At 45.2% G+C, this 11,921-nt stretch overlaps 1 protein-coding gene across 3 annotated transcripts; it reads left to right on the forward strand.

The window, feature by feature from the left end:
- The first annotated feature begins 763 nt into the window (after positions 1-763).
- Positions 764-9,629, forward strand: LOC126983023 (intraflagellar transport protein 46 homolog). Of its 3 annotated transcripts, XM_050835443.1 has the most exons (10): positions 764-914; positions 3,346-3,486; positions 4,075-4,200; positions 4,621-4,932; positions 6,112-6,254; positions 6,457-6,625; positions 7,155-7,289; positions 7,589-7,701; positions 7,973-8,100; positions 8,917-9,628. In XM_050835443.1, exons 1-10 carry the CDS (start codon positions 894-896, stop codon positions 9,075-9,077), a joined length of 1,449 nt encoding a protein of 482 aa, XP_050691400.1. In that variant the 5' UTR covers positions 764-893; the 3' UTR covers positions 9,078-9,628. The 3 variants fall into 3 exon arrangements, with proteins under 3 accessions (XP_050691400.1, XP_050691402.1, XP_050691401.1); XM_050835445.1 differs by lacking the exon at positions 764-914 and having other exon boundaries at positions 4,103-4,200; positions 8,917-9,629; XM_050835444.1 differs by lacking the exon at positions 764-914 and having other exon boundaries at positions 3,348-3,486; positions 4,079-4,200; positions 8,917-9,629.
- Positions 9,630-11,921: the final 2,292 nt, after the last annotated feature.

Here is an 11,921-nt window from a genome sequence, read left to right on the forward strand (position 1 = left end):
GACGGGCCAAATTTGTGCCATGATATAAACCCCCCAAAAATGATGATACATAATCTGATAACAAATGCTTTGATATGTATTATGAAATGGTTTGTGTGAGGGGTGATTTTTTCTCATTTTTCTCGCTTAGAGGGACCATTAAGAAACACGATCCCCGCTGCTACCGAGTTTAAAGAAAAATGCTTAGTATATAACATGGGGGATACAGAAAACAAGCATCACAGGCTAAAGAAGAGACAGGTTGAAGATACTCACGTGATGATTATGAAGTGGACTTAGGCAGGTCATGTCATGCATACAGCTGATAACAGGTGGACAGCAAGTAGTGTGGCGACCCAGGAATTGTGAACGTCGATGCAGAGACCGGACCAGCAGGCGGAGAGATGAAACATGAGCATTCGGCAGAGCAGGATGAAATGCTCAAACACTGAACAGACAGAGGTGGAGGAAGTGGAGGACATTGGGAAAGGCCTTTGTCATGAAGTGGACTATATAGGTATGACCAAACACACACACACACACACACACACACACACACACATTTCCCAAGCGTACACATTCGACACAGTTTTCGTGGGAGTTTTGGGCATTTCCATGGGTAGTTCAATGACCCTGCTGATAGTTTGACCCCTATTCTATACCATTAACCTAAAAAAACAATTATTAGAGCCCAGTTAATCTCCTTTTTGTCCCTTGAAAATAGTTGACTTATACGATGCCCTTTAAAAAGCGCGGGAGGGTTGCCATGGTGACCGCGGCGGCGTGTAAACAAACAAACGTGGAGAGGAATTTTGCGTGCAGGCGGCGGCGAAGGTCCTCACCCTGCCTTCCTGAGGGTGCCACGGGAGGAGACACGGAGTAGCGAGGGGGCAGGAGGCGCACAGACGCGTCATATGAGCCTGGGAGCGTCTTCGGTGAGCTGAGAGCAACGGGAGGGAGGGAGGGAAGGGTGTGGAGGAGGTGGCTAAGGGAGGAAGGGTGTGGAGGAGGTGGCTAAGGGAGGAAGGGTGTGGAGGAGGTGGCTAAGGGAGGAAGGGTGTGGAGGAGGTGGCTAAGGGAGGAAGGGTGTGGAGGAGGTGGCTAAGGGAGGAAGGGTGTGGAGGAGGTGGCTAAGGGAGGAAGGGTGTGGAGGAGGTGGCTAAGGGAGGAAGGGTGTGGAGGAGGTGGCTGAGGGAGGAAGGGTGTGGAGGAGGTGGCTAAGGGAGGAAGGGTGTGGAGGAGGTGGCTAAGGGAGGAAGGGAGGGAAGGAAGAGATGGCTTAGAGAGGAAGGGAGGGAAGGAAGAGATGGCTAAGGGAGGAAGGAGGGAAGGAAGAGTTGGCTAAGGGAGGAAGGGAGGGAAGGAAGAGATGGCTAAGGGAGGAAGGGAGGAAGGAAGAGATGGCTAAGGAGGAAGGGAGGAAGGAAGAGATGGCTGAGGAGGAAGGGAGGGAAGGAAGAGATTGCCATGGGTGGAAGGGAGGGAAGGAAGAGATGGCCATGGGAGGAAGGGAGGGAAGGAAGAGATGGCTGAGGAGGAAGGGAGGAAGGAAGAGATGGCCATGGGAGGAAGGGAGGAAGGAAGAGATGGCTGAGGGAGGAAGGAGGAAGGAAGAGATGGCCATGGAGGAAGGAGGGAAGGAAGAGATGGCCATGGAGGAAGGAGGAAGGAAGAGATGGCTGAGGAGGAAGGGAGGAAGGAAGAGATGGCTAAGGGAGGAAGGAGGGAAGGAAGAGATGGCTAAGGAGGAAGGGAGGAAGGAAGAGATGGCTAGGGAGGAAGGGAGGGAAGGAAGAGATGGCTAAGGGAGGAAGGGAGGAAGGAAGAGATGGCTAGGGAGGAAGGGAGGAAGGAAGAGATGGCTAAGGGAGGAAGGAGGAAGGAAGAGATGGCTAGGGAGGAAGGGAGGAAGGAAGAGATGGCTAAGGGAGGAAAGGAGGGAAGGAAGAGATGGCTGAGGAGGAAGGGAGGAAGGAAGAGATGGCTAAGGGAGGAAGGGAGGAAGGAAGAGATGGCTGAGGAGGAAGGGAGGAAGGAAGAGATGGCTGAGGAGGAAGGGATGGAAGGAAGAGATGGCTGAGGGAGGAAGGGAGGGAAGGAAGAGATGGCTGAGGAGGAAGGGAGGAAGGAAGAGATGGCTGAGGGAGGAAGGAGGAAGGAAGAGATGGCTGAGGGAGGAAGGAGGGATGGAAGAGATGGCTGAGGGAGGAAGGAGGGAAGGAAGAGATGGCTAAGGGAGGAAGGAGGAAGGAAGAGATGGCTAAGGGAGGAAGGGAGGAAGGAAGAGATGGCTGAGGGAGGAAGGGATGGAAGGAAGAGATGACTAAGGGAGGAAGGGAGGGAACGAAGAGATGGCTAATGGAGGAAGGAGGAAGGAAGAGATGGCTAAGGAGGAAGGGAGGGAAGGAAGAGATGGCTAAGGAGGAAGGGATGGAAGGAAGAGATGGCTAAAGGAGGAAGGGAGGGAAGGAAGAGATGGCTAAGGGAGGAAGGGAGGGAAGGAAGAGATGGCTAAGGGAGCAACGGAGGGCAAGAAGAGATGGCTAAGGGAGGAAGGGAGGAAGGAAGAGATGGCTAAGGAGGAAGGAGGGAAGGAAGAGATGGCTAAGGGAGGAAGGGAGGAAGGAAGAGATGGCTAAGGGAGGCAGGGAGGTAAGGAAGATATGGCTTAGGGAGGAAGGGAGGGAAGGAAGAGATGGCTAAGGGAGGAAGGGAGGGAAGGAAGAGATGGCTAAGGGAGGAAGGGAGGGAAGGAAGAGATGGCTGAGGGAGGAAGGGAGGGAAGGAAGAGATGGCTAAGGGAGGAAGGGAGGGAAGGAAGAGATGGCTGAGGGAGGAAGGGAGGGAAGGAAGAGATGGCTGAGGGAGGAAGGGAGGGCAAGAAGAGATGGCTGAGGGAGGAAGGGAGGGAAAGAAGAGATGGCTGAGGTAGGGAGGTCGGGAAGGAAGAGATGGCTGAGGGAGGAAGGGAGGGAAGGAAGAGATGGCTGAGGGAGGAAGGGAGGGAAAGAAGAGATGGCTGAGGGGGGAAATGGTTTGTGTGAGTGATGATTTTTTTCTCATTTTTCTCGTCATTAAGAAACATGATCCCCGCTGCTACTGGGTTAAACATTTCAGCAACCAAGCACACATTTAGCAAGGCTTTTGTAGGAGTTGTGGGCATTTCCAGTGGTAGTTTTATGGCCCTGGTGGTAGTCTGACCCTTCTTCTTTACTGTGCACATGAAAAAGACTCACTACAATCCTTTTAATTTCCTTTCTAGTCTTTGAAAATAGTTGATGCAAGAGGAGGAAGTGTCTGAGAATACCAGTCTTAGTGTTTTGTGACTATGATGGGCCATGATTCACAAGCAACCCCATGTTTCAGGCAGCAGCAGCACCGCCTGAGAGCTGTGACTATGATGAAGTAACGGAAATCTCGACAACAGAGACATCGGAGGGTAGCCAGTCTCATCTGCAGGTCCCCCGCCCCGAGAACACAGCCACACCCCCACCCCCCCAGCACCCTGTGAGTCATTGTGGGTAGTGGAGGCTGTGGAGGAAGGAAGTTAGTTCAGACTTTGTGCTCAGATTGGGATTGTAAAGATACCTTATTAGTTTGTATTTTTAGGATTTTAGGCGTTAGTTTCCAGCTTTGGCATCAGTGTTTCCCATGACGGCTGAGAAGAGTTTTTAAGTTTTTCATTGCTACTTCCACATCTTTATAGAACTTTTCCACTTCAGCATCATTATAAGTTGGTGTTGTACACAAGTTTAAAATATTTTGTGTCTTGTTAATTTTCATAATGATTACAGTATTCATTTGTTAATGCTGAATAATTCTTATACATCTCTCTGCTGAATTTTTGTTTATCAAGAAATCAACCACATATTCCATCCTATCTGCAAGGCTTTTGTAGCACAAGATATGTTTATCAGACAACAGGTAATACGAATGCCTCACTTGTCCTCTTAACCTATAATATCCCACACAATTGTTTCACTTTTAGCATTTTGCTTTTTAACATTATATGTTGCCATAGTTATTGAGGTCTTTGTCTTAGATTTTTATTAGAGTATTGCTGTGTCAGTAATCCCCCTCATCATCTCCTCCAAGGAAGACCCTCCTCCCCAATCCCGCACAGCTAAGCCAGAGTCCACCCGGCCCCCACCCAGTGCTGCTGCTGCCGCTGCCATGACCACGGCCGAGGAGGAAGAGTTTGAGCCCAAGGTGGAGGACAAGGTAGGCTGAGTCCTGTATATTGTTTGTTTTGCTTACTATGTGCTTTTTGAAGCTACTAAGTATGTTTGTTAGTCATTCAGTGCTAACAAAAAAGCCAGTGCCTTAGTCTATTACTTTGAATTCTCTAAGATGTAAATTCTTCTCTATTTCTGTGCCACTTTGCTTACACATTAGGGCCAAGATCATGCCATTTTTTAACCTCATGATAGTCTGCCTTTTGTGTAGAAGGTTTGCCATCTGTAATGTAATGTTGTGTGGTTTGCTGTGATGTAGATAATTGATTTGATTCAGTTAATGAGGTTGGACTTAATTTCCAGTATACTTAAGTTTGTAAGTCATGTAAAGCTGCTCTGGTAAGTTTGTGTAAATGAGCCTTGCTAACAAAGGCTCTTCTGACCCACCGGCGCGCTGTGACCACAGGGCGGTGAAGCCCTTCCGGAGGGGCCTTTGGACCCCCCCACCGCTAGTGATGGTGGTGATGGTGGAGATGGTGGGGGAGGCGATGATGCTGGTGATGGTGGGGAGTTATGGGAAGAGGTTGAGGAGGTAGAAGGGAACATGGATGGTCTTCAAGAGGATGAAAATGATGACTTTCAGCCTGGCCCGTCCCATGCCCCTCCTCCTCCCCACCTTGCCCCCTCCTCCCCCCACCACCAGGATCATCCACACTACCACATGGGGAGGTCCCAAGGCGATGATGATACAGATGAGGACAACATGGGAGAAACCACTGTAAGGCCCACCAGTCCCATCCTCACAGCCTTGAATGTAGAGCTTCATCTTTTTCACTTGTCTGCCGTGTGGAACAAAACTTTTGCCTCTGTTAATGTTTTCTGTCAGTGCACACACAAACAAATCTGCTGAAGTTTGAAGTTAAGGCTGAGAAGTTAATGTGAATACTTGGCACAGACAAAAAATGTAATCATGCCAGTGCAATGCAGACTATACAGTTACTTTCTTCCACACTTGGGGCACACACCTGATGGGCTTCATGAGGACTGGCAGAGTGTGAGTGGATGAGGGAGGATCTTCATATTGACTATAGAGTAAACAAAGTGATAGAAATAAATGCCTTGCTGCCAGTGCCCATGGAGCCTACCCGGCGGTGGCCTGGATATGAGTGCACCAACAGCGTCTGCCCTAGGAGTAAGGCGCACTGAAGGAGCTTTGGGTTAACCTCTCTGAGTGTCGAGAGAACACGTCTGTGATCATGACTCTTTATGTAGAAGGACCACCAAGGCCAAAGAGCTAAACTGAATTAAAATTTAAAGGAATCAAAGTGAAATCAAAATATAAAAGTTGTTGTAGGAGTTGTTGACTCTGAGGAGTGTGATCACATCCATTGTCTCTGTTTTGCATTCTATGCCTTCCCAACTGTATCTTAAAAAGTTAGTTCTGTATGATTAAAGACTATGAATAAGTGTAATGTTAGTGAGGTTTGTCATTGCACACTTAGGAGCATGAGTGTACACAGACCTAAATGAACCAAAATCAGGAAACACTAAAAAGCAGTAAGAGTATTGACAATCTGTAAATATAAAGGTAAATAGAGGGTTTGATTCGTAGATTGGGATGATGTTCAGTAAAAGAAAACTTAGGTTAGTTAGTATGCGATCTCAGTATTCTAATTGCTTTCTTCTTTTGTCTTGCGTGCTCTCAGCTCTGGACGTGACTTGTCAGATGCATTTTATTGTCATGCAGCCGTTTACCTTTGCTTTGATCATGAGTGTGACCGTGTACATACACATTCCTCTGCTTCATGGGTGTTGACATGTTTACTAATTTTTAAAATCCTTACTTTTCACTTTGAACAGCAAGTATGTATTCGTTGCAAAATCTTTAACACTGATACAAAATATTTCATTAAGCCTTTGAAAATTATAAATATTAATAAAGGTGGCACTATTTCAGGGCTTGAGTGACATAGGGGTAATGGGAGGCCCTGGACAGCCCATGCCCCTTGCTCACCCTGCCAGTAGTGTGCCCAACGGGAGCGGGGACGAGGATGACGATGACGATGAGGAAGAGGATGGCCAGGCCCCGGCCCCTGAAGGGTGAGTATCGTGGGAAGGTGTGAAGCAGAAACACTGAAATGCATAGAGGCAAAGTAAGATTATAGTTTGGTATGCATCTGTGAAAGGCTGAGGAGGAAATGAAGCAAAGCATAAAAAGAGAGGAGGTAGTATGTTTGGATGAAGGCAAAGTAGTTATTCATATCACTCATGCCTGAAGCCCAACCCACTGTATCCTCGGCAGGGCCTATGACCCAGCAGACTATGAACACCTGAGCGTCAGCCCAGAGATATCGGAGCTGTTCTCGTACATCACACGCTACACACCGCAGGCCATTGAGCTGGAGCACCGCCTGCGTCCCTACATCCCGGACTATATTCCAGCCGTGGGGGACATTGATGCCTTCATAAAGGTGGGCGAGATGTTGTAATCATCTCAGTTAATATGCCTTGTACACTCTGAATCTCTTAGTTGTCCTTGTAGTATGGGTGCTTTAGGGAATTGTAGGTGGATTGTCTTCATGGTAGGAAGGATTCACGTAGGAGTAAGGAATTAGGTGCATTTCAAGAGTTCAGGCAGATTGTTACTGCTGAGTAGTCACTGTATCATGACTGTAAGCCAAAACAGTTTGGTTCCCCAGAGTACAGGAGGATACTAAAGGGTATAATTAAATCACAAGAAGCTATAGCTGCCACATATGTCAGCTCCTTAGAACCAACAGTTAACCATCTGCCCTCATCTGTAAATCCATCTGAAACTTTCTATTGTATCTACATTAACTACACCATTGCTTGTTCTGTTTTTTCATCTACTATCGTTTTGGTAAACCAGTTTTTAGTTCAGGTAATTTCAATGTGTTCCAAAGGAGAATAATAATACTGAAAGGAATCAAGTAAAACTGAGAAGTTATTTCCTTTCATCTTCCCTGACCTTATGGGCAGATCCCGCCCCCTGACGGCAAGCCCTCCATGGTGGGCCTGGAGGTCCTGGACGAACCCAGCGCCCGGCAGAGTGATGCCACGGTGCTGGACCTGCAGCTGAGGGCCCTCGCCAAGCACACCACTGCTAAGTCCATGGTGAGGGGGTTATGTAGTAGGGAGAGGCATTCAGTTCTCATATTCATCAATAATATTGATAATACATGCCTCGTAAACCTCTTGTAATCTTTTATGTATGTGAGATTGTGTTTTGGTTTTCATTAAAGCCATATGATGTATTTGCTTCCAGTATTCTTTCAAATAAGTCTAATCCTTCAGTTTTCATCTTAACCAGTTTAGGGCACTCTACAGAGACATGGCCTTAACACACCTTTTGCCCAGGAGAGATATTTGATGCTTACATCTTAGAAATACACACTCCTTCCATCTTATTTCAGTCTGTCAAAACAGTGGAGAACGCCGAGAAGAATGGCAAGGTGATAGAGAAGTGGGTGCGGGACATCAGTGAGCTACACCGAAGCAAACCTCCGCCCACCGTCCACTACAACAAGTTAGTGTCTCTGAGGGGGCCGTGCCAAGGCTGCCACACCTCAGCAGCAAGACGGCAGTGTTGTTACCTTGTTAGAATAGACTCACACTTGATTAAGTTTGTTGTGATCACATTACATGTAGTCTTTTATTCTGTGTAAGGTACCAAGTTTCAGAGATACCCTTGCTTGCAATGCTTTTATGATAGATATAGATCCCCATATTGTACTGACGGTATGAGTGGAGGTATAAAATAATGGGGAGCTGTTGGTGACGGGTGCCTCCCATTGCAGACGCATGCCAGACATCGACACCCTGATGCAGGAGTGGCCCGGGGAGGTGGAGGAGCTGCTCAAGGAAGTCAACCTCCCCACGGCAGCCCTGGAAGTGGAGCTCTCAGACTATGTGGACATCATTTGTGGTAAGTCTTCAGGCTTCAACTCTCTAAGAGCCTTTGTTGGATGTTAAGGCTTCTTGAAGGATGTTAGGACTCTGAAAAGGATGTTAACCCTGTAGCAGCGGGGATCATGTTTTTTAATGGTCCCTCCAAGCGAGAAAAATGAGAAAAAATCACCCCTCACACAAACCAATTCATAATATATATCAAAGGATTTGTGATCAGATTATGTATCATCTATTTTTTTGGGTTTAAATCATGGCACAAGTTTGGGCCGTCGCTGCTACACGGTAAAGCCACAAATTTGGCCCGTCGCTGCTACCGGGTTAAGGGACATTTCAGTGCTAATGATACCTGCTCACCAAGCCCTGAAGAAACTCTGTTCCAAGCCTCCCTCTTAGGTCAGCACTATCAGAACAACAAATGGTTGCCTCAAGTCAGACATGGATGGGCAGAGGGCTTGTTGGACTGAGTAGTTTGGGCAGCTGTACAAACAGGCAGCCCCCAACTTATAGTTTACAAATAGTGGATGATCCTGTTGATTAACTGATACATCCCTTTTAGTCACCTCTCACGACATGCAGAAGAAGATGGAGGCATGCATTCTATTTTTTTACATCAAAGGAAGGGAAAAAGGGAAGGAAGCTCAAGAACATAAACAAAAAACAAAGAGCCTGCTAAATGCTGCTCCCTGAAAAGAAAATTGATTGAGTGGCCAGAAAGGGAGGTCAATTTCAGAAGGAGGAAATACAGATAGAAGAAAATTCCTGTGTCATTTGATTCTGCAGGATGATGCATATTTTGAGTTGTCCATGAAACTAGTGGCTTTCTGTGTTGCAGCCGTGATGGACATCCCTGTGTACAAGAGTCGGGTGCAGTCCTTGCATGTCCTCTTCACCCTTTACTCGGTCTTCAAGAACTCGGCCCACTTCAGGCAGCTGGCCGAGGAAAACTACATAGAAAACGATGACTCCACGGGTGACCAATTAGTCCTTGAGTAATGTTCCCTTGCCATGTATGTGCTGAGAGGGAGAGAGAGGTGATTTCCATGGCTATACTGACAGGGCCTGTGATGACCTCTCTGTACAGCGAAAGTAAAAGAATGATCAGTTCTCTATATATTGGTGACTTATTAAAAGATGGCAGAGCAGGAGAAGCACCAACATCTTATAAATTGATACTTTTGTGTGTGTTTGGTCCAGGGAAGTCATCATTCTAGTCATATATCAGATCTGTGCCTCAAGGTAACAGACTGGCAGCATGTTATAGCAGCTCAGATATACAGATACATAGATGTGATATTGATGTGCAAGTTGTTCCATATATTTAATAGAGGTAGTAGACACTCACCGTCCATTAATATATCTTTACTTCATGAGACTATCTGTGGTCTGTGAAACTGATACTATTTAGAAATACATATATTCTCATCAATCTAACTTTTGGGAACCTCAGATATATGAAAATTAACCCAGTAGCAGCAGGGATCATGTTTTTCAATGGTCCCTCGAAGCAAGAAAAATAAAAATAAATCATTATTCCCACAAACCATTCCATAATATATATCAAAGCATTTGTGATCAGTTTATGTATCATCTGTTTTGGGGTTTTTATATCGTGGCACAAATTTGGCCCGTCGCTGGTACACGGTAAAGCCACAAATTTGGCCCGTCGCTGGTACCAGGATAATGTCAAGTTGGGCAGAGTTTGAATATGGCTTTCTAAAGTGTTTTATCTATATCTCTTTAACATATTCATTCCCTTGCCTCTTTTCTTTATTCGTTTTACTTTTTGGTTCATTCGTTGTCTTGTTTGTGCCAACTCTTCAACTGCCCCTTAATCATAACCGCATTCACATCCTCCTTGCTGTATTTCCCCCTCTATATTTTACTTTCCTTTCCATCCATATGTTTATTACTCTTATTTCCCCTTCTATGTTACTTTATTTTTCATTGTTACTTTATTTCCCTTTTTTTCATTACTTATTTCTCTTGCAGCTTCATCCATGTACCCAAACTCTTATGCATATCCTCAGTTTGCTTTGTTTTCCTTTCCTTATTCCCTTGTTTCCAATCTTTATTTCTCACGCACATCCTTATTGCTTTATTTCCCCTCCCAAATTTTTTCATTATTTATTTCTCTTCCTGTTTCATCCATGTACCCAAACTCTTATCTATATTCTCAGTTTTCTTTGTTTCTCTTTCCTTATTCCCTTGTTTCCCATCTTTATTTCTCAAGCACATCCTTATTTCTTTATTTCCCCTCTCAAATTTTTTCATTATTTATTTCTCTTCCTGCTTCATCCATGTACCCAAACTCTTATTCATATCCTCAGTTTGCTTTGTTTTCCTTTCCTTATTCCCTTGTTTCCAATCTTTGTTTTTCACGCAGATCCTTATTGCTTTGTTTCCCCTCTCAAATTTTTTCATTATTTATTTCTCTTCCTGTTTCATCCATGTACCCAAACTCTTATGCATATCCTCAGTTTGCTTTGTTTTCCTTTCCTTATTCCCTTGTTTCCAATCTTTATTTCTCAAGCACATCCTTATTTCTTTATTTCCCCTCTCAAATTTTTTCATTATTTATTTCTCGTCCTGCTTCATCCATATACCCAAACTCTTATGCATATCCTCAGTTTGCTTTGTTTTCCTTTCCTTATTCCCTTGTTTCCGATCTTTGTTTCTCACGCTCATCGTTATCATCCCTATTGCTTTGGTTCATTTCCCTTCATGAGCTTATTTTTCTTTATTTATTACTTTGTTTGTCATCTTTATTTCTCATGCACATCCTTACTGTCTTGTTTCCCTTCTAATATATCCCCGTTACGCTACTTCATTTCTTATCATTTCTTTATTTCTCTTTATAACTTATTTTCTTGCATTTTCACCCATACCAGACCTCATACATTCCCTCATTATTACTTTATTTCTTTCGTTATTCCTCTGTTTCCAGTTTCATAGCCTATTATATTACCGGCACTTAATTTTCCAGCATTATTTTGTTTTCCTTTATTTATTACTTCTCTTCCTGTACCAAAACATCTCTCTTCATCCTCTTTACTATAAAAAATATATATATAGTTTGTTTACACACACACACACACACACACACACACACACACACACACACACACAGAACAAGGTTGCCAGAATGAAAATCAGACCCTGGTTACCTATACATTTTAACGAGTATACCAAAGCAAACTACGAAAACTCAATAAGAAATCTTCAGAATACTCAAATACCTAAAGTCAAACAGATGTAAGTCAAAGTTAGACAGAGTAGAAAATATAAATACAACAGGACATTGAATATTTGAATGTTGATGTTTGGCAACACTGCGCGTGGGCCAGGGGCGGCGGGGGGAGCCAACTGGATAATAATGGGGAGTTTTATAGTGTTTCTGTGGTGTGTTGGTGCGTGTTACTATTCTGAAAGTCACTGGAAGTCCCGACGAACTAGAAGCACACGAGGGAACCGAAGAAAAAACTTGCAGCACGCCAGGACGAGGAGAGGAAGAGGAGGAGGAGGAGGAGGATTGCCCAGCTGCCCTTGAACCCCCGAGTCGAGGCTTCGTAAGTATCAGACGACAGCGAGACGGTTCGGCGGCGTGCCACTTCGGCGAACCGTCCAACAGTCCAAGATTATGGGCCATTCCTACAGTAGACTGAATATTGGGGAGGCGATTCTTTGGCACTGTCAGGGGCGGGGTTGCTATGCAGTGATGTATAAGGGCAAAGCAGGCTCTGGTCCCTACCCCGGTCATTTAGGACCGAAAATGCCAGCCAGTCAGTGGTATAATACCTCAGTAGGAAAATTAAAGCTACAGGTTAAACGAAATGTATT

This window comes from Eriocheir sinensis, chromosome 52 (genome assembly GCF_024679095.1).
Source record: "Eriocheir sinensis breed Jianghai 21 chromosome 52, ASM2467909v1, whole genome shotgun sequence".
Taxonomy (NCBI): domain Eukaryota; kingdom Metazoa; phylum Arthropoda; class Malacostraca; order Decapoda; family Varunidae; genus Eriocheir; species Eriocheir sinensis.